This window comes from Homalodisca vitripennis, chromosome 3 (assembly GCF_021130785.1).
Source record: "Homalodisca vitripennis isolate AUS2020 chromosome 3, UT_GWSS_2.1, whole genome shotgun sequence".
Lineage (NCBI taxonomy): Eukaryota > Metazoa > Arthropoda > Insecta > Hemiptera > Cicadellidae > Homalodisca > Homalodisca vitripennis.
In genome coordinates, this window is record NC_060209.1 from 99,517,172 (window position 1) to 99,541,842 (window position 24,671).

At 30.8% G+C, this 24,671-nt stretch overlaps 1 protein-coding gene across 1 annotated transcript; it reads left to right on the forward strand.

Annotated features, from left to right (window-relative positions):
* Positions 1 to 803: 803 nt before the first annotated feature.
* LOC124358698 (luciferin sulfotransferase-like) lies at positions 804 to 12,254 on the forward strand. The gene is made up of 7 exons (XM_046810998.1): positions 804 to 879; positions 6,227 to 6,432; positions 6,644 to 6,743; positions 7,494 to 7,635; positions 10,192 to 10,312; positions 11,141 to 11,235; positions 11,889 to 12,254. Exons 2-7 carry the CDS (start codon positions 6,231 to 6,233, stop codon positions 12,180 to 12,182), a joined length of 954 nt encoding a protein of 317 aa, XP_046666954.1. The 5' UTR covers positions 804 to 879; positions 6,227 to 6,230; the 3' UTR covers positions 12,183 to 12,254.
* Positions 12,255 to 24,671: the final 12,417 nt, after the last annotated feature.

Below are 24,671 nucleotides of genomic sequence, written 5' to 3' on the forward strand. Positions count from 1 at the left end.
TAAAAAAATCTTTAATAATTACGCAAAAAAATAAATAACAAAATTTTTTCAAAAAAACATGTATTTTTTAAAAAAAAATTCTTTTTTAATGAAATTTTCTTAAAAACCAAAATGTTTTGCGCTCTATTTCATGATAAGGACCTAAAAAATAACACATAAAAATTTTACTGTAATCGAACCAGTTGTTCTTGAGAAGAAGGTACATAAAATATAGGAATATAGCATTGTAAGGATAGGGCCTACCGAACCCCCTTAAATGGTTTTTTACAACTAAATGATTATGATGTTAAACTGAGTATTAATATGTTTGATGCAATCAGTATTATAAAATAAAAGTTTAATCAATTACTTGATAGTAGTTTGTAACTAAATCATTACACTGGGGCTATGAGTGATGGCAAACCTATTATGTTATAAGCGAACAATCTTAATGAGCTATTTTTAACGGAGTCATGATCGCAGGTGATTATAAATTAAAAGTTAAAAATACAGGTAAAGATTTTTATTTCACCTTTAATTTTTATTTGATCTGAAATTCCACCACATAGTAGTAATAACAATTTGTGAGTTATATACTTCAATTCGGACTAGTCTCTGGACAAACGAGCTGGAGGGAGTGTTATCTCACATTGAAATTCATTATATGGAATTAGGGAAAAGGGGTTTTCTCTTAAAATCCATAAACGGTATTAACCACCTTCTGGTAAGGTTTAATGGTACAAGTGGCACGTACGGCTAATTGGCACACAGCTCCGTACGCCCTTGGCGGCTTGGCGGGAGTAGTTAAGTTGTTATCAGTCTGATAACACCAATTTGTGACTGTAGAGACTGTAGCAGACCGTCTCCCGTAGTCAAAAATCATGTTCTACACATACCCAGGTAAGTGACAAGGATGTAAACTCAAAATACCTGTAAAAATGTTTTTATCGTATCATCTATTTAAAACGTTAGAATAAGTTATACTATTTAATGTGTCTTTGAGGTAAACCCTTAATTCAGCAATTCAATAATTAATTAATTTTATGCTGTTGAAAAATGGTGTTTTATTTTATTTTTTTTGGAAACAGTTATTCTGATTAAGACGGCATCTTAAAGAATAAGGCATTTCACATAAATTATGTGTGTTATTTACTGAAAATCCCCAGGAAAATATATGTGTATTTTAAGTGACCAAAAATCGGAAAAGGATCGCTTGTAAAGTTAAAAACGGTTTTTTTTTTATGGAATGATTTAAGGACAGTTTCCTCTATTGACCTGGGATATAAATATCACTATAACATTATACGAAAATGCTACATACTTTCAATGGATACAAAATCCCATCAAATCTGACCAGAATAGATATTTTCAATATATTTACGTATATTCGAATCTATCTGCAACATCTCTCTGATGTTGCAGTACTCTAAAAACTCTGTCCTAGCACATCCTCCCTTCCTCTCATAAGTCAATATTGTCATTAATATTTATAACGATATTTCAATCGTCAAACTTGTAACTGATAGGAGTACAACAGTGACAGAAACAAAAATAATTTATTAAATTTTAATTGTTTTGATTATTTTGTAATTATTTATTGACTTAAGAAAAGCCACAAAGGAATTATTTATCGACTTTAAGGTTATTTACTAAATGTAGTATTGTTATTAAAATAAAAAAAACTATATTTTTTAAAATTTTAATATCAAAACCTATTTTGGTTTTGGTTTTGTTATTAAAATTTAAAAAAAAAATTATACACACACACACACACACACACACAAAACATACACACATATATATTCTCACACATTCAAGTATATAAAAAAGAACTGTTGTGTAAGAGACAGTACTTTCAACTGGTTAATTGGTGACGGGTCTAATGTTAGATTAACCGGAACAGTTCAGCTGCCATTTAGGTCAAAGACAAGGCGATAAGGTACGGCAATCATAAGAATGTACGTGCCATTGAACCGCTGAGCTACGAGTCGTCATTACATAGTGATAACACCTCCTTATCATTGTTTTTGCAAAGTTTAGTAACTGATATTGATTTCAAATTTATTAACTCGTTCTGTACCGGTTATTATGTAGAAGAATTTAAACTTTACATGTGTTATTGCTCTTCAGATCAAAGCACGTAATAAAGTTGTGACGTTGAAAATAAAACGGTAAGATAGTAAATAAGATGGAAATAAGAAACGAGATTTAGAAATATAATATAGTTGTAAAATTATACACATATTCAGAGAACTAGGGAGTCTGGTGCAGTATTGTGATAGTCGCTTTAGTCCATCAAGTGTTATCCAATACAGGAAGGAAGTGGTCGACAATATTATAGCAACCGAGGCATGCTGGGCTCCAAGTTTGGTATGTTAACTAACAGTCAACTAACTTTGGGTGTGTTGTTGACTCTAGTCACGTGATGAATGAAAGAAATGTTTGACTCGAGTAGTCAATAGGAGATCTATTCTAAATATGTGTAAAACTCATTATTCGAGGCACAAAATTGAAAAAGTAAAAGTTAGCGCTGGTTATCTTACAATGGAAGACAAACAATTTTAAGAAGAATACAAATTAAAATTGAATTATTTCCATGTAATCCACGATACCATGTTCCTTTCAAGTTTTAGAAATATTATTTAAGCTCTATATTTGAACAAAAGAAAGAATTTCAAGAGTACCGCATTGGCTATAGTAAATATTATGTTGTACTCGCATTATGACGATTGGTATTGTGTTCATAGTCATTATGAGTACATAATTGATATATATATATATATATATATATATATATATATATATATATATATATATATATATATATATAAAACTCGTTATCTGTAATTGGAGCCATTTATACGTACATCTTTCATCTTTTATATTGAGCGTTATATTCATCGAATTGAAGCAGAAAACTAACTCTATTTCAGAATTTCTATATTTTTATGTGACATATTGATCATTGCCATAAATATAAATGCCTTCCGCTCACACTAGACGAGATGTTATGAACAAAACAGCGACCGTGTTGTAATCAGACCATTTTGAAGAACGAATAATAAAATAAAAAAGCTATTTCGAACCAACAGTGACTGTACTTTTAGCCAATTATTTTGTTTATTTTTAATAATCATAATTTTAATATCAATAGAAGTTAAAGTAATATAATACATAGTGTTCCGTTAAATGTCTTCTCTTAAGGAGCATTAGTTTTTAGAACTGAGGGTTATCATTTAGTCTATGACGAGGTATTTTGTTTCAAGTAATTGTGCTTTGGATTATGAGGCTAGGATATATTGGAGCCGGCCTTCGGATATAATCTGAGAAGATATATAGTCTAGCAATGTCTAGTTCATCTTTATCTGCTGGTGCTTGTTTTCATTAGTAGATATGGAATACTGGCAGTATACAGGCACGTCATCCTGAACCGCCAGATGCTTGCTTCCTTTGGAAGTCATGGAGACTTGGACTGTCAGATAGGTCTTCCTGAACCACCTATAGTTTTGCTTCCTTTGAAAGATATGGCAGACCGTCATCTTAGTCTTCCTAAAAGACCTGACGCTTCTTGCTTTCTTTAGAAGACGTAATTTACATTTTTACAAAATTCATTCCAAAGCTAGGTTAAGGAATTTGAAGCATAGTATAACAGAGCATTGTATAGCGTGTGATAAAATTGATATTAGTGCCTATTCTATACTTTGAGATGACATTTTTTATAATACTAACATGTTTATGGAAATAATGAGAGCTATACCCCTTGAAGTTGAGACAAATGTAATTCTTTTCACATCACATAAGAATTTGTATTGCAAATATTGCGATTTGAGGAAAATACATTATATGGTTACTTAACAAACAGTGAGTTTGCTGGAATGTAAGGATTTTTAAAGTTTGATTTGAAATATGTCTTAAGCAGAATAGAAAACGGTTTGTATTCTAAAAATGCATAAAGAGGAGAGGATAGGTAATTCAAAAATAGTGACAAGGTAGGTGGCTGTTATACTTATTAAACACAACCTCTGATTGCTCCAGCACGGGGGCCTGGTATTTTAAACTGTTCATACGCACGTGTTGGTATGAGAAGAAGATTAAATCTGAACCCTAAAATAAGCTGAATTCCATAAAATATACTTCTAACACCCTGATAAATATTAAGCCTATTTTTGAATTAAATATTTAATTTTAACGTTTATTCGTTGTATTAACATTTTACACTCAATCGTATGTTATTTAATCGCAGTGGTATTTAGTTCCTCAGAATAGGTTAGTTATATTGAGCGATATCCTTCACCGACCACCACAACCGTCAAATACTTCATTAAGAAGCCAATAATTAAAATTAATCAGATGTTCAGTCCAATTTCCGCATTTCTCATACCCAGTTAGTTTATTTGCGAAGCGTCGGCGAGTGTCATTTTTGTCACTATGTCTGTCAACTCCATATTTCGAAAGGGAACAAACCTTCCTATAAATTTGAAATTTCGCATGAAGGATAATTACTAAATAGTTATAAATATACTATACTATATAGAGTTCGATGATGGTGCTCTCTATCACTCTATGGGATTTGTGTGACTATTAGAAAATACTATTACATTGGTCATATGGGTAAACATGGTGATAACGAAAAAATAGTAGAATAAATTAAATAAAAGCTTTGAAAGCAAATCAGTACAATCAGATAGGATTTTAAAAGTTGAAATTATATCCATGGTGTAAAAGTAAAATATATTATAGAGAAGAAAGTATCTAGACTTTAAAATTTGCACGAATCTTAATTTCTACTTAGACGAGAGTGCTTTCTAGAAGTTGCATGTTCTTCAATAAACTTTAACTGAGCGTTATTGAAGCCTATACTCAGTAACGACCTGACACAGTTCCTCCTTTTTTGTCTAAGGGTGTACAAATGTTATTTCTATATGATTGGCTTACTGTCAATCTGTCCTCAGAACATCTCGAAAATCATACGAGTTATGATTAACCAACAGTGAATTTGCTGAAATGTAAGAGCTTTTAAATTTTGAGTTGAAACATTTCGTAAGCAGATACAAAACGGTTTTTATTATAAAAATTAACAGGCTGTTCTACCTATTACACGACTCCGCATTGCTCCAGCACATGGGCCTGGTATTTACAATTGTTCATATGCCCGTGTTTATATGCGAATTTGAATTTTAAATTAAATTTGCTGGATGATTTTTACGTGTTATTGAATTTATATGAATTTGTATGAATTTATATATTAAATATGCTGGATTTGAAATTTTGTAAATAACCTCAGTGAAGTACATATTAATTTAAACTGCAACTGCATGCCTCCAACATGCAATTTACCCAGGTATAAAAATTAAGAGACAATCGACAGCGTCGTTACTAATTTCAAAATGGAATATTTGAAAACAATGACATTGATTGCAATTTTGTTCAGAAAATCACATTCTCCACATAAAGTTCTTATCATTTTAAGAAACATGTGATGGAGTAAACATTTTGCATTTGAGAATCAATAATAATTACCATTTGGTTTGGATTTTTATTTTCCAATGGGCTTTTTTCGTGTATAATTTGAAAGTTTGCTTCGTACTCCTTTGGGGTTATGGATAGTTGTTATATTTGTGATGTGGGTTAGAAAATCCTCTGGTTCCGACAAAACTGTACCTTTACATCTCTCCCTTCAATAATTATCATTGTACAGCAAGATCATTTGATCCGGTTATTTCCTTTGAGAATGTTGGATTGTATATTGACAAACTCAACACGGTTATAATTTGAAGGATGGATCCAAAAAGTCATCTATGAACTTTAACATTAATTTTATAACTGGAAGCATAAGGTTTATACTAAAAAACTCAACGCCGATTCAAAAATAGCAAATGAACTTCCCACATTATTGCGAAGAAAGCTGGCAAATTTCATCAAAAAGGGAGGCAATTCTGTAGCGCTGCACATGATTGATGTTTCACCATCTTGATATTAACTTTAATAATAACCTTAGGAATCACTCTTGAAAGAACAGGCATTGATTATAAAAAGGGTTTTACTTTAAACTGTAACCTTTATCTAAGTCAGCCTTTTAATGATCAGCCAGTGAAGTGATAAGTTCGTTATTGTCTTACTCTATGAAAAAGTGGCAAGTGCGTAGGTCATGGTGAAAAATTCACTCTATTTATTTACTAAAGGATCATAAAGAGACTGACTTAGTTACATAAATGATACAAGTCTGGATCTACATTTGAATTTGCAGATTAATGGAGCTCCAGTTCGAGCCGGTCGCGGACCAGCTAAGTCTGCAACTGCAAGAGTTCTGTCAGGGAACTATGCCTGCTGGGGAGGTGAGAATGCAGCCTTTTGGTACAGTAATTACCAAGGCTTACGCGGAGTGTGCTCAGCAAATTCTGGACTTGGAGGTCAGACACGATGACATTTGGGTCATCTCCTTCCCTAAATGTGGTGAGTATACTATTGTAATATAGAAATATACTAGGCGTACTCACTAGGCACAAATCACCCATATTTGTATTGTAATAAAATAAAACCCTTTTTAAGTGTGCTTTGATCCTTGTTTTTAATCGATTTTTATGTGCTTTGTATGTGAACTTTAATTTTGTATTCATACAATAACATATTTATTAATGAAACTGTTTACAAAAATCATTTTCAGGAACAACATGGACTCAAGAAATGGTTTGGTTACTGAAAAATAATTTAGATTTCGAGAAAGCAAAATCCACCTATTTGTACTTCAGGTTCCCTTTCTTAGAGTGAGTATTAACTTCATATTCCTATTGGCGTGAAGAAAAGTAAATCATTTAGCCGTGCATGCTAATATAGTAAAAATTAAAATAAAACTTTAATAATCTCAAACCATGCTTAATTATGAATTTTGATCGGCATTATATACATTTTATCACTCATCGATTTGTTGTATATTTAGTTTATTGCGTTAAAATAAAATGATAATTTAATCAATATTTGTTGTGTCAACAAGCTAATGTAAAATAATGATTTTTCTTGGTTGTACTTGTATAATTATATAATATATGTTATATACTTTTCAATACTCAAATTTCTTAGCTGGAGAATGTTTTAAAAGGAACAAAAAAATGTGAAATAGTGTTTTCCAGATTTTGTTTACAGAAATTAACTAAAACTGTTCTTACTGACCAATAGAATACAACATTAATCGAAATAGAAATTATTTAGTGGACACGGCCTAATGTAGGCTAACTATTAACAAGATGTCCCATGTCATGGTATTGTTTTAATTGGTTTATTAAGTTTATAACCATTGCAAATAGTAGTTGATCTATTCAATGCTTTTAGTTCCAATATTTCTTGCCGTATACATATTTCTGTAATTCAAAGATCTTACATAAGTTTTAACATGTTCTTTAACATAAGAAATAATAACTTAAATACTTAAGTCTGAATAATTAAATTATGATTAACCAATCACAAAAACGAATCGTTGCTATATTTTGTTTCATAGAATGCTCCTTACTTGACCACAGGTACAAACCTCTGTGGGGACAGAACTCGGCAGATATTCCTGATCTAATTGAGCACGTTAACAAGTCGCCATCTCCGCGATTTATCAAGACTCATCTTCCTGTTCAACTTCTGCCGAAACAAATCTGGACCAAAAAACCTAAGGTGAGTTTTAAGTTTTTATAATAATACTTACTACCGAGGTAAATACTTATTTGTCATATGAAGAAGAGGCCAGATATAAGCTATCGAAACGTTACGTCGCTTTTCTGTTGTTGTAACAAATAAAAATGATAAGTACATATAATTTTACTATAATTCCAAGTATTTCAGCTTCATTTCAAAACAGCTTTTGAGAAATTCGTGTCAAAATCGTGTCAATAATTATTAGTGTGCCGAACAAAACAAATTCCGTAGCCGTATCACAAACTTTTGAGAAAAACTAGTGAGAATAAATCCGTTGTTAACAAAAATAAACCACATTTAACAATATTATTGTTTTTATTTGTATGATGTACATTTTGGATTCAGTGAATTCATCATCAGGTACATTATTAGATTGAGATACTGTATTATAAACGTGAGTGGAACAAATAAGGAATAATAAACTATTTAAAGTGACTTATTTTTAAATTATACTAAGCGTACTACTAATTTCAATCCTTTTTAATGTAATAGAGTAAGTTGAAATTTCATGCTGACAAAGGACACGAAATAAACTACGAATTTAAAAGGTAGAGAATGGCAGAATTGGCGCTAATACACACAAAACTGGTCTATTGTTGTTCTTCCGACATTCACACGGACCTCTCTCAAGGCGGACAATCTATTTACCTGACTACGTATAGCCCAAATCTAGAGGCAATGTTATTTTGACAGTTCAAAAATAACTTACGAATGTATTCCTCTAAGAAACCAAGTTGTTTCCTCTAATCTTTCCAATAACTGTGCAATTAGTGATTACAACAACGCAAAAATTCAACAGTTTACCTACAAAATCTCGCGTCAAGAAAAGAAGGCTAATTGGCTTCAGCAATTCATAGAGCCAGCCTATAACTATTTCTGCTTTATTTAAAGTTTTAAATATTGATTGCTGTTATAAACTTTGAACAAATAAAAACTATATTTAAATCGTAAAACATATATATATATATATATACATAAAATATATATACATAAAATTACATATATATACATAATGTATATATACATATATATATATATAAATATATATATATATATACAGGGTGTTCTGAAAAAAGGTGCCCATAAGTCAGGGCGTGATTCCTCACATCAAAATAAGAAAAAAAGGTCTAATTAACATAGGTCCGAAAATGATTAGTTACCAAGTTATACAGGGTGAAAGATTTCGTCTGAATTTCAGTTCCCCTGCTGCAACGAAGCCCTACGGGTATTTGTTGGCTGTTAATTAAGATGTACAATTTAGCGTAACTTTATGTAAAATGAACTGAAAAATTGAATAAAACCGTTTCCAGACCTGTAGCTACAGTAATTTTTAAGATATGTGACGAAATACGCCGAAACTTGGTCCCGAAAAACAAGTTACATTGAGGTTTGAAGCAGATTTACTATATATAATAGTAACTCATTAATTTGTTTTAATAAAACAGCTGTTTTAATTTCAATATTACATTAGTAGAGAGCTTAACAGATTTTGTCTATTTTTCATGCGTTTTGTATGTAATTAAGGATTATTTTTTAAAGTTTGCGTTTGTCTATTATAGACATATTTTACATCTTTCTCTTCGAAATTAAATTTTCTACAAGAACCGTGAAAAAATATTTTGTGTTTATTGTACATTTAACATAGTAAATCTGCTTCAAACCTAAATGTAACTTGTTTTTCGGGACCAAGTTTCGCGTATTTCGTCACATATCTTAAACATTACTGTAGCTACAGGTCTGGAAACGGTTTTATTCAATTTTTCAGTTCATTTTACATAAAGTACGCTAAATTGTACATCTTAATTAACAGCCAACAAATACCCGTAGGGCTTCGGTGCAGCAGGGGAACTGAAATTCAGACGAAATCTTTCACCCTGTATAACTTGGTAACTAAGCATTTTCGGACCTATGTTAATTAGACCTTTTTTTCTTATTTTGATGTGAGGAATCACGCCCTGACTTATGGGCACCTTTTTTCAGAACACCCTGTATATATATATATATATATATATATATATATTATATATATATATATATATATATATATATATATGTGTGTGTGTGTGTGTATGTGTACATTTATGTACGTGAGATATCATTTTGCTATCTTTCGGCAAATATTGAGTGTGATCAATAGATCACACTCAATATTAGTATAATAATATAATAATAAAAACAGGTGTGCAATTACTGTCAATTTAAGTTTGTATTTACTTATGTATTCTTTTACAAAGAATCAAAAGCAAATAATATATATTTAAAAAATTAAAATATTATTTCATTACGTATAATAATAATATTATATACATATATAATTATGTATTGTATTAATATATAATGATAGTTTATTATATATAATATAATATATAATAAAATGTTACAGTGATTTAATAATTCTTAATTTTACATTTATTTCTTTCTATCAAAGATTTGTTATACTATTGTAAAAAATAATTGTGTTTTGCAAGATTGACAAGATGTTAGAGCAACAAAGAATGTTTAATATGCAATATTGGATGGTACGATATGTTTCAGATAATATATGTGTTCAGGAACCCTAAGGACGCAGCGATATCGTACTTCCATCATTTCTGTTTGCGAAACAACTATGAAGGTCCTCGAGATCTCTTTCTCAAAGCATTTGTTGAGGATAAAGGTATGCTACTCTTTTTAAAGTACAAAAATCTAATTTTTAGAAACTTTCACTTTCGTCAATTTTAAAACTTATTTATTGATTTATTCATTTCAACTTATTCATAAGGTTAATTAATTGGATGAAATATAAAGAACTATAAGAATTTTAACCAGATAAGGAACCGATTTTAGTGTTAAACATACAGTTTGTAATATGTAACAATAATCCATTGAAAATGTAAGCGTTATTATTTTTGTTGGGATTTACAATACTATTTAAGTTTTCTATTACTTATAAAATAAACATCCATCGCATTATTTTTAATTTTTAATAAGATATTTGATGATTTATCGGCAATTGGTAAGCATTTGATGCAGAGTGTAAAGGATATATTAAAATCAGGCCGATAGCGAAACACTGGAAGATATAGCTATGAATATGTCGCACGTTCTTTATAAAGATATCACCGATTTAGTGATAATAATAATCAATCATAACTTATTGTAAAATATACGTATTTCTATAAAACCCCAATCATTTTACACCTTTTCCAGAAGCTACGAGCTTTGTATAACCTAAATCATTACAAAAAGTGTGATATTTTTCCTTACAACATACTTGATATAGTTACAAAACTACCCAAATTTATTACATTATATGCCTGTGATTCCTAATGAAATGATAAAATAAGTTTTTTCGTTTTTCATGTAAAGTTATACACACGATATTATATACACGAATCATATACACGAAAGACCGATGATTATTACTTTATAAATTACATTAGCTGATAATAAAACTTGTAAATAATATCTTTGTTTATATGCATTTATTTTTATATTTTATCAGTTATATACAGCCCATTCTGGAACCATGTATTGCCATATTGGAGATTGAGAAATGAACCGAACGTCCTATTCAATACATTTGAAGAAATGAAAAAGGTAAGATGATTAAGACCTTCCATATTAACTATGTTTAAAATTTTGCCTATGGGTAAACTTCATATAGAAGTCAAAGATAGTACATAATAGATAAATATTGAAAGTTTCAAAATAGTGTAAAAGTAAAAATAATATATAATCATGTAATGTTATTCCTCCATTTATTTATTTGTTTCTAATGAATCATATTTTATTCCATTTTCAATAAGTAGTGAACAAAAATAATGGTTAGTAAAATTGTAACAATTATTTTAAAATAACGACATGATTAATTTGATTAAGTAAAAAGTGCTCCCGTAAACTATCGAACTTAACTAACTATCGAACCTTGCACAGGTTAAATCTGTATTTAAATTGTGTATTTTGTATTACGATAATGATAATATGAAGTGCATAGTGCATTGTGAATTATTACTTTGCAAGTATAGTTTAATATCCTCGTAATAGAATCTTTAAACTATGAGATAAGCTGTTGATGTGAGGCAGGTATGTCTTCATACTATTGACACGTACAAGTAATTAGCTAAAACGTAGAAAGAATCAAAGTATTCCCTAAACCAAGATATTTTAAGTGATATTATATAATTGAAGGCTATGCACCTATATTTACAGATGGTGTTTCATATAATAATTATAAAAAAAACACATTTTAGGACCTGGTCTCGGTGGTTAGAAGAACGGCAGAGTTCCTAGGGGTAAAGGTTCCAGAAGACCAAGAGGCCGAACTCCTGGATCACCTCAGTTTCTCTAGCATGCAAGGCAACAAATCTCTTAATGTTGAAAATTACATCCGCCAGACCGAGCAAAAGGAAGGCAAGTCAGGGTTACAGTTCATGCGCCAGGGGGAGACTGGGGGTTGGAAGAAGGTGCTGAGTCCAGAATTGTCTAGACAGTACGATGAGTGGACCAACAAGAACCTTGCAGGAACAGACTTCCCTACAGCCTAAGAAGACGTTGTTAAATGTTTGCAAATAGTGATTGTCTAATAAGCCTATATATATATATATATATATATATATATATATATATATATATATATATATATATGCAAATTGAAGATTTTATTAAACAAACCAAACACTGACGTAAAATAAAAAAGTAAGTGATCAAATTTATTTAACGAACGATTGTATTTATAAATAAAAATAAACTAATTTTTAAATTAGTGGTTTTTACTCCAATGCAGCATTGAACTTAGAGAATCCCAAATTTATGTACGTGATTTAGTTTGCAACATTTCAAATACCATTTTTTTAAAATATAATCCCTTTTGAACTTTTATAAGTAGGTCAAAATGAGGTATTTGGTCAATACGTGAGCAGATGACACTTCTCCGAAAAGAGGCTAAAATAACTCAACAATAAACTGTATTGTTATCGTAACAATACGGTGTGAAGCGTAAAACTTAAGTGATAGTTATACATTAAAATACTTATTATTTTAAGTGTTAAAGTTAAATAAAAATGTATACAATAAAAAGTATAACTCTAACCATACTATCTCTAACACCACTGTTCTATTTTATTAAAAGATCTCTTATTAATGCTTGTCGAAACACTGAAATTTACAAATACTGAAATATCCTCTATACATTATTTAAAGAGTCCAAGAATATTCCAACCACACAGATCGACATTTCGAGGTTAAGTTAATACAGTAAATGTATGAAATGTTATAGTTATGTGTAACATTACATTCACTAATTTGGCATAAATGCAGAATTTTAGATCATTTCTCTTTATTTTTATTTTATTTTAGGAAGTGGATATATGAATTAATTGTGTTTTACTTAATCTACCACTCAATAAATAAAGTTTGTTAACGCGTTTTTTTAATTATTTTATTTGTAACATGTGAACACTACTTAGCATTATGAGCATCTTATTCTTGTAAATAAAAATGAATCGCTAAGTTTCTTGCTCACTGCTAATTTTGAGAATGGCAGGACAAATTCGGCTATTCTATTATTTTTATTATTTGTTGAAATCATATAAAAGTTTGTAAAAAGTTTATAACAATTTCCCGGCATACTTTAGCACCGTAAACAACATTAGTCCTAAAGGTATCTTTTTTACAGAAAGAGGCTTCTCAGTCCTATTTTCATAATATATTAGATGTGCAAAGCAAACTCAGCTGTAACGTCAGAAATAAAACAAAAATGCTCCTCCACGCACAAAACCTGACATGAGTCAGTCGCAATTCCCCTTAACCTCTGATCCTCTTAACCATGAACACTGACATAATATTCTCCTCGTATGTGTCTAATTAAGTCTGGAAAATATTATATGGCTCCATCATATAACATTATAAATGTTAAGTAGACTATGGACCTTGATTTTGAAAATTGTTTTTGAAGGTGCGGGTACAACTTGTTTGTATTATAAATTTGTTTCAATGTTATCGTTCATATTTATGTTGTAGAATTTGAAAATATCAAGGTATTTTTTATTTATTGTAATAGAGAATCACATTCTCATCAGTTTTGCTTTAAACATTCTATTTTAGTAGAAGAGCTATTTTAATTATTATAAAATATATATCATGATCAAAAAAAATTTCAGTATGATATACTCGTAACTACTTTTATGATAACTTCAATTTAGTTATACTCGTGAATTAACCTTAAAACCACCAATTCATAAACCAACTTTAAGTAAAGCGAACGTTTAAAAATAAAGTAGATTATATTCATTTTTGAGCCTCCGAATATTTTATTAGTTGATTATAATTAGTTTCAAAGAAAAACTAAATCTTTTAACATTTTCTGCACTAAATGGGGGTAATAACCACCATTAAAATGTATGAATGTAAAATAGTATATAAATTAATAAAACGTATACCATAAAATGATAATACAGTTTTTAAACTAATGTAACAATTTTGAATTATTATAAAGAATTATTCTTTCCACGTTTACTCATTATGTAAGTAAATGTTAAACTAACCTTGTTGCGTAAAAGGTAGTCTTACGCAGGTTTAGTTATCTGTATGATAAGCCACGTTAAAAGCTTACACGCAAACTAACGACCAACAAAATTTGCAATTTTGTTGATAAGTAAAAAAGATACCTAAAAAGCAAACTGTAATTTACTTAAATATATTTACTATCTAAGTTATCGTTTCTATTCACTAAAATATGTCAAGATTTGCTAACCATTAATTTTTAATACACTTTTAAAATCTATTGCTTATAAATGACTGAATGGAATATTATTTTTTACTTTCTTGATAAATCAAATACACAGGTTGTGTTTAAATCCTCTTTATTTCAATAGTTTCTATTATGAATATTTAAACGAAAAATGCAATATTTAATAACTACCTAACTATCTATATAGAGTGCCGACAGTTTTTCGGTATGTAACGCCAAAACAAAGCATAGCATGACCATATTACAAATAAGGCAAACTTAAAAATTAATGATAGGTCAACAACAGAGGAAACAAAAATCCGATCAGGTCAGTCAACTTACAATACCAATGCAAATGCACATCGTCAAGGAAACCATAATATTTGTGTGCTAATACACAGTACCACTAAACATAGTATTTTAAATAGTTATAATAGTAGAAATTATTAGTTACAAGGATAGTTAAAAAAAGTTAGCCACAGTCTATTACTGCACGTTGTATGTTTTAGGAAACTTTTTATGCATTAAATTATTTTCATCTGACGAAGAGTTTAGAAACCAATCTTTCAAATGTAGTCTTATAAATTTTGCAACATATAACGATGTGAAATGTCCAAACTCCTATTGTCCTTGCAAAATGAAATTAGTTTTATTCCGTACCTTCCACCCAATACTAACTGCTATGACCATTCATATATTTAATGATATGGATGACCTAAGCGTGGACAGGATAACAATTTATCCATGTCAATAATGTTGCAATAAATGTTGCAAGAGAAAGAAAAGTTTTAAAACACTATTATAGCTTTGTACAAATATAAGTAACTTGCATATTGACTGATTGGTTTAAAGATTGCAAAAATTAAAGTCAAAGAAATCGACTTTGACTTTTTATGTTCAAAAACATCTTAAACAACGCACTATTCAGTCTGAAGCAGCATTTCTAAAATTTAAAGAGAGTGTAGTATAATGTCTGTAACTAAAAGGTAACAGTTTTGAAAACCAAATGACCTCGCGTTGGAACTCCGATTCTCTTTTATCTGAATGCAAACGTTTACAAATATATGCAAGAAGACTTTCAGCCTTTAATAATCTGAGCGATTTTTTTAACAATGGACTTTTCATTTTTTCACCACTAGTGCTTAAAATCCTCTCAAAAAGAGCATTTTCTTGTTTTGATGTATCCAGGCTTTAAAATATTCATAAGTTTACGTATGCATTACTAACATAATGTTTCTATATGACATGATAAACTGCCATATAATGTAGGTACTCAGATTGCTTTAAAATTAATGTATTCTGAAATTTTCTTTTTTCCATCAACTTTACCCATAAGACTAATTTAAAGATATTCAACAAACGCTTGGCAAAATGTTGTGGATTAACTTCCTCCATAATCGAAATCGATAATTCTTTCGTAGAAATGAAGCTTCATGCATATATTTGAATTCTATATGCCACATTCTCTAGATATCGTGCAGACAGACGGATAAGAATTACATTTTTCCAATCCCTCATTCGACAGGTTTTGCTAACGCTCGTCATTAAATTATCTTATGTGAGCAAGTACATTACTTTATAGACAGTATTACTCCAGTCTATGCTCAGGTACAACTTCTTTAAGATCAGATCAATATTCAATCAATCTGTCGTTTAGAAATCTAATTACGGATTTAAATAATCCTCTTACTTCCAACTCCCAGGTTCATGAAATTCCGTTATGTTAGAAAATAAAGTCACCTATCTGAAGAAGCTACTTTTCATGCATGTTGACGTATACAACATCCGTTACAGTGTTCTATGATAATAATTGAATAATAACAGAATGTTTATCTTTTACCGACAAACTGCCCAAACTGGTGTCTGTGATGTTGTACACCCATAAGTGGCTATCCCACGCCCCGTATTCTTATACTGTTACGATAAGAATTCTATCCACCTTTCTATTCAGTACAAATTTGATTTAATGTGGAACAATGATAATTTTAAAAACATTTTAATTTTAAGTTAATGAGAATGTCTCCAGCCAGTCGTGTCTTTGTCACACAATCTTAAAAGCTTCTGTAATGATGTACAGTTTCGTTTTGATATGTCACCACATAGCTCGCTATAGAGATGTTGTGGGAATATTATGCCTTCAATAGTCTGCCAGTAGGCACATAGTCATTTTGTGGTTACAAACACTATTGAATGCATTCAGTTTCAAATGAGTCAAACTGAAGATAACTGGCGGGTTTGCCTTCACTTAGTATATTTTTTTGAATTCTTCATAGTATCACCTCATTATGGTAGAGGCGATGAACAGTAAAAGACAAAAACTTCTATAAAAGATTCATTAAACAGTTATAACAGATTCAAGTTTCATGAAACTTAGGACACAACATTTCTTCCAAATTAATATTGGAAGAAACATTGTTTTCAAGTCTAAACAAAACAAAAACTTTACTCCTCAACTAAAAACAACGTATTTAAAAATAGAGCAAAATAAACAACAACAATAACTCTGATGTGTAACAAAAATCTACATATTCAGTGTGATAAATATATTTAAAAAATTACAAGGAACTCAAAATCAAGGCAAAACCAATAAAATTATTATTTAATTACGTGGTAGTATATTGAATAAACTAACACTGTAATGGAAATATTTACTAAAATAATTTATAATAATAATAAATTATGTAATTATATGAAAGTTAAAAAATGAAAATTAATCATTTTAACTGATAACCCATGCCTTAGATTCAACCCGTCAGGAGGCTTAGTCTCTTGAACTCTGTGATAAGTTAATGATTAATTAAAGGTTTATCAGAATTTTTAATTTGCTTAGTTGAAAAATTTTTCCATAGACGTTTTGCTATGGTTTATTGTAAGAGCCGATATAGGATTATATTTAATTTTGGGGTTTATATCGCAGCGATTATTATTCATTATAATATGCAATACAGTTAATATTAGTCTAATGTGTGTGTATATGTATACATTTTCTCGTAGTAAAGAAATCCTTGTGCTTTATACACAGATGTTCTGTACCTTTCATCGGAGACATTAGCAAGCTTTCTTTAGAGTGTATAACATTGCACTTTAGTATTTAAGGAGTATAGATTGTAAAGGTCTTCATTAGAAAGGGTTTACCTTAAATAGTAACAATAATAGTCTTACGAAACCACCCGATTCCTCCACTTTCTACACCCTTAGCACTACACTGCACTATACGGAAATAGGTAAAATTACTCGATCATCTAAAGGCCTACATGCGGGGACCAATTGCTTAACAGAATACCTGATAACGTAAAAGTTATATCAGTCATCATCTCCTCGCTTCATCAAGAGTCATCTGCCATATCAACTGCTTCTTAGGCAGATTTGAACCAAGAAAGCTAAAGTAATTATTTTCGACAATATATAACTCATACAATACAAAATGAGCTCTCGGACTGTTCGTTGTTGACTGAGGGGCTGAGATAGCTTTGGTAGTAAACATTAAAACAGTAACAATCAAATTTATATCACCACATGGTTAGGTGTATGTTTATACTCAGTTTGTTAAAAAACTATTTATTTTTATATTTATCATTGCCATCATGTTTATACTTAAGACCAATGTAAAAATATTTGCTAACGCTTAGCCAAATCCTATGGAATGACATGTACCATCATCGAACTCGATGTTGCCTGTATATGCAGTAAATATAGTTTCATTAAATTATCAAGTCAATTTTGATAATCAACTGTAATCAATAATCAACTGTAGCCCAGTTTGTTCTCTAGATATTGTGTGTTGGATAGGGAAATATTTCTATCCCATCGAGTTTTGAATAACAGTCAGCCTATAAAACTTAATGTTATATTTAACTACATAGGTTTTGTAAACATTTTCATAATAACTTTATTAATTGCTATATTAACCCGTCACAGCCCAGATTAATATACTTCATCACCATACACTGTCTAAGTACTGCGCGTTCAGTTGTGTTCATATCAAGCAATTCATACTTGACGTAGTTTAAATGCCTAACTCCAAATTTCAGGATTTTTAGATTCGTGCGGTGGTTACGACCTATGCTTCTTAAGCTAAACGGTTAAGCTCCGCCGTATGAACTCTGACAGTCTGGCAGAACTGTAAGCTGCCACCAAACTGGTCCGGTTATAGGTTAGTTCTGTAACGTGATTCTGATTTGTATTTACTGTGTAAGTGTTATATTGATGTAGTCGGTATCTTCGTTGTATATTATCCAGTGATTGATTTGTTGAGTTTTTTTATCTCCGGTATTGTATAGATCCGGCTTCCTACTTACACTTTCGCTAAGGTGAATCATAAGAATTTGGAATTAGCTTCAAAGATTGTCTCGGGTCGCCCCACACTCCCGATAGCTATGCTTAGGTAATCACCTGACCAAACCTGTATCTCCCTAAAGATGGACCTCAGCGTCACATGGACGCCGTATTAAGCTACAGACTAGACACAAGGTTGTATCTATTTTTTCAATACATTTTGACGTGACAACGTCTTAAATTAGGTTGCGGCTCGGAGTCACTCATGAAAAAGTGTAACGCCCGGTAACGTTACGATGCCCGTCCAGTGGGTCCGCCGCACGGGATCCGCACGGGATAAAGCAAATAACTGTGGGTCCGCCGCACGGGATAAAGCAGATAACTATGTTTATTCGTGAAAATGTGGAGTGCTTAGATTGACGAATCTAAGCACAACTACAACAATTTTACAACAACTACAACAATAAAGGTAAATAATTGTACACTGATATTTCATTATCGTAAACTATGATTGATTGATTAATTGTTAGATTGACACAAAAGTTGAGAAACTGAGTTTATAGGTTATGTCATACTATTGACAAATGTTGATAGTGTTAAGTAAATTATTAGTTTAAATCACTCTGCAATCAATCGTAATTCAGTCGATTGAGAAGAAACAGCGCGTATTGCTAGTCAAACATTTAAAATAACAAATTATAACCTCTAACCTGTCATAACAGTGCGACCAAACAAACGAACTAAACCGACCAATCATCACGTGCGAAGTTAGAATTTAACTGTGTTTAGCAAGAATTTCAAATTCCAATTTTAGTAAATGTTTTATTCAACTTTACCATTTACAATAACAAATTTTAATTAATTTCAAATTATGTACAATGTTTTAGTAAACAAAATATATTTCTATAGTTAAAATTTGTGCAATTCTTATTTTCATTCATTTCCTTGTTCTTATTATGCAATTTAATAATATTCATTACAATAAATATTCTTCCGAGAAAAAGACGTTGTCACGTAAAATCTTCGCCCGTAAAACCGACTTTACAGGCAACCATAATTTTTTTTTAGACATATTTTGGAAAAGAATCTACATGAAGTGAAAGGAAGACTTTAAAGTAATATACTAGCCTAGTTGGTACCAAATAAACAAAAGTACGTAGTTATATTGAGCCTAGGCCTATGTAAACTTACTATTATGTGTGTATGTTGTATGTAGTATGTTCTTTGTTGATATTGCTAAGGTAGGGATACAGAGTATGTAATTCTTTAGTTTAATGTTTCATTTAGAAGCTGCCCATATCGCAACTGGCCCGAGTTGAATTGGAGTCCTTTGTGGTTATCTGTGACCCTTGTGCTTGCAGTAAAAACTTAAATCACCTAATTTGTTTTTTTTTATTTGTCCTTCCACCAAATTTATACAACTTACATTTTTGTCAGGAACCTGTGTATTTATTTATTTAATTTATATCTTGTGTCTTATATTGTTATTTTGTAATTGTTTTCAATTTAAATAGCCAAATAAAAAAAAGGAAATTATTCATACGATTTCTTAACTTTACGTATTAGTTATCTCGTAATTTGTCTCTTGGTACTGGAGGCTTTGTTATCCGTAACTGATATTTTTTACATTAAAAGATTTTGTAGATTGTGTTATTGTGTCTTTGGGTACAGAAACTATTAAATTTGATTTAAATTTTTAACGTAAGCCTTACGTTTTGTCTCTTGCACCTACTGAGTTTATTATCCGTAACTAATATTGCCTACTTTGTAATACTGCGTAATTGTTTAGTTCATTGGTTTTGGGATTCATAAAACTGTTGTGACTTTAGACTTTCGTTGTAACAAAAGTATTATTTAAATTAATGTATATTTTGGATTTATTAAACATGTTTTGCGTTATAAAAGGTAATAGAATTAGAATGGTTTTTTTTATTAATGAAGGGGAATTTTCATAGTGCGTAATTAAAATTTGTAACCAAGTGTTGTATACTTTTATACCTTTGTGATTATATCTTTGTGTAAGACGTGAAAGAAGAAATGTATACAGTTTAAATATAAGACTTGAATACATGTTTGGAAATAAAGAAACAATTCATCAAAACTTCACCGAACATGACCCCAGAACCCAAACCACCCTCCGTTTAAGACTTTATACACACACACAAAAAACACACACACACACACACAAACACAAACACACACACACACACACACACACACAAACGTCTTTTATATTGTTTTCAGAGTAGAAGAATGCAACTATTAATACAATTAGAGACGAGTACTTGGTAAAATATATTTATACGTAACAGAATGTGTGTAAAGAAATAGTCGACAGTATAATAGGAGGACAGGATGGTGTAGCAGATGCAGCACAACACGACTTGGCTCTCTCGCCAGTTCATGTAACTTAGCTGTCAATGTTGCTGCGAACTTACCGCACTCTGATGGTATAGCGATGAAAACAGATCGTTTTATATCTTCAGTATAAAATGTGTGTTAAATAGACTATAAACTATACATTTGTATTAAAATATAATTAGTTTGAAGACATCAATGGTTGTATCTGGATTCGCAATTGTGTTTCTCCATCGTAATATGCAGAAGGTACCGTATGTAGTAACAGGACAGAAAAACTGATGGGTCACTACGAATAAGTGAGTATACCTTTCACTACAAAATGACTGCAATCTTCGAACACAAGAAATTACTTGTTCTATAAATACGAATATAGCTCAGGTTCAAGGGTTAGTGATCGGGTTTTAAAGCAACTATTGAAACACATGTGCAATAAAACACTAAAAAACATCAACAGTTATATTTTACTGAAGCATCTTCAACATATTGGCATATTGAAGTGTAAACCCCTCAATACACTTCATTTCATTAAAACGATAAGTCACTTGTGTGACGTGAACATTGCATACATTTTATTTTATGAATGTGCTATACAGAATGCTACAATACCTATCATGTCCAACAACGGTACTTACATTATTGGTAGATTAATTACTGGATGAAATATTTTTAGGTAGGTGGTTCGCTGTTTAGGACGCAAAAGATAATTGTTCAGACAAAATAAAAGTGTTACAGCAAGATTTTATCACACAAGGGAAATTATCGTATATTTGATATCTTTACGATTTGTTTGATATATTATATATCTAAAAGAAGGAACTTGATTTTATTTGCAGAAGATAAGTGACGACAAAATCATGCTTTTGTGTTTGTTTATTTATCCGTACAATATAGCATAAACTTCTTCAATTGAGATCGCAAATTCAGGATTCAAATTTTTGTACATGCATATTTTCCTTTACTTTTAGTAAGACAGCACTTTTGCACTTTGTGGATAAGGATCCGCAACGAATCATCAGAAAAAGCTGATAGGTATTTATGTAAGAGTTTTCCTAAAATGTTTTCATATAATAAACAACTTGCTTAGAAACGATGTGTAGGAATGTGTTTTTATATTCCGAAAAACTTTTCTTGAGCTACATATAACAAATTTTGAAAATGGAAGACTCAGTTAAATGTGCATTTTCCAAATACAAAAAAACTATCTGAAGACAAAAAATAATCATTTAGATTAATAGTTTTTAATTTACTTCGCGACTTCTGGGAATGTTAACATTTTTAAACGTGTTCAAAAGAAACTTTTCGTTCGTATTCTTGTAAAAGAATTATGTAATATATATTTCACATTTTTCTGAAGCCATTCATTTATATTTAATTTTAAAATCAAGTTTATTAATTAAAATTTAAAATGTCATACGGGAAGCTCTAGTCATAGTATTAATAACCATTGTTCAATATTTTGTTATGTAAAAATTAACTTTAAATATTTAACAAATATGGGGTATCTTTCTTGTTTCATCAGGTTATTGCAATTTTAGAGCTACGCTCAGGAATCTCATCTGATAGTAATTTTCCGGATCACTAGCAGCATTCTCCTACACCAGCAGGCGTTAAGCTAAATTATTTTCAATTTCATTATATTGGTTTAGGTTACAAAAATAGTAAGCATAAATCTTATACAAAGTTTAAAGGAAAAATGTTATAAAGTGAATCTAAAAATTTAGATATTTAATAACATACTCTGGCTTCATATTTATTTGTGATACTTGATGTATTCTTATTTAAATAATTATGAATTTAGAATTATTACAGCATTAGACTAATTTAATGTAAAAACTTTTAAATAATATTAAGTTGCTATTTACACGATTCTCTTCAGACGACAATGTATTAAACGTTATCATATTTCTTTAAAGGCTCGTAATGTGAAAAATATTTTAATTATTCACCTACTAATTTTCGGCATTCCTTTTCATATTGCATGGAACAGTGTTTGACATCAGAAGAATACATTCAAAGTGAAGTAATGCTGTTCAGCGACAAAAGTTTTGGTGTACTGCTGCAGCATAAACTAGATATTCAGATAATTGATAAGCAAAGAGATTTATTAAAAAAAATCTTATCTCTTTGATATTCTTTACAAATAAATGTCGAAATTGTGCTGCCTGTAATCGACAACATGAGGATACCTCTTCATTTAGATTATACTTGATAGCTGCTGGGTAACCAGACTGAGCTCCTTTGAAGCCTAGGTATCTCTGATGTCGAAGCGATGCAAAGAGCTCATTATGAACGTCTTCCTCACCGAATGTTATAGATCTATTCAAACAGACGTGTCTCCAGATTCCAGGACTGAAACTGTACTACTGTCAAATTTCAGACGCTTCACTAAGGAGAAAGTGAAATGGAGAATCAACTCAATATAAAAAAAACTAAAAAATTAAAAAATAACTTAAATATACTAGCACGGTGGAAACGGAAGAGTAATCCCTTACGCACATTCACGTTACTCGCGTCTGCCACCGAGAGACGGTTGTTTGTGGTGACCATCGCAGCCTGTAAAATAAACTCGCATCTTTACACTGAAAACTGCAAACATCCAACTCCTCTGGGAGAAACTTTTCATAATATCATTATATACCATAACGCAATAAAAATTAAATATCACAACTAAAAAAAATAACTACTACGGTGTTGTCGGTTATTAGTCCGAAAAAATGTTAGCAATAACAAATACTCGATGCAACGAATCACGATTAAGTTTAAAGCATCTCTTTTGAAAAAAGATAAATAGATGAAAAAGGCGCTGAGCTAAGATTTCATAAGAATCCCCGATGACAATAATGATATGCTGATTAATATGTTTCAGTAGAACAAGACTATTTTGTAATGAAAATCACCCTAATAATCGATAATTGGGTAATCATGTCAGGAGTGGGTGGGATGACTAGACATAGTAATCTGCAATCACATGAAGGTTTCCAAATTGATCACACAATCTGCGTAAAACATGTTGAGTAGATAATTCTCATAGATAGCTCAGCATCACTTGAAGTTGGACTGGATGCTCTTCTATCGTCTCTATTATAAGTTTGTGCTTAGTAAAGTAATATTGGGGATATTGAGATAGTTGGATCCCCATGTATTCAACTACCTCTGTTGCATGGATTTTAATATAAAAACATGTTGGTCTTTTCCATTTTCTTGCTTAAAAAATGTCGGTTTTATGGTTAGCTGAGATGAGAAGCGAATGGTTGGAACTAGTGTGTTGGAAGGAAATTGGGTTGATGGGTATTAACTATTAACTAAGTACAAGTAGAAGCCATAGAGTTACCCAATGTCATTCCTCAGCTGTAAGGGTAGGCTCTGCTCTCTTGAAACCCTAAATCGGAACTATATTCAGTTATTTCACGTTTAGGCGTCTACCACGTATGGTGTCAGTACAAGGATACACAGATAGGAGGAAAGAAAAATTTGGATACAATGCCGAGCCGCCTGCCGACTAACATGTGTTTGTCCCTTAAGTAAAGAGCTGCCACCGAAGTCATGGATAGTTTACCACCTTTCATGACGTTTAATGCGTATATGTTGGTCATATTGAGCGTAATTGCGATGTTATATAACTGATGCTAGATTTAAGGTGGCAATATATAGAGGTAACCAGATAATGACG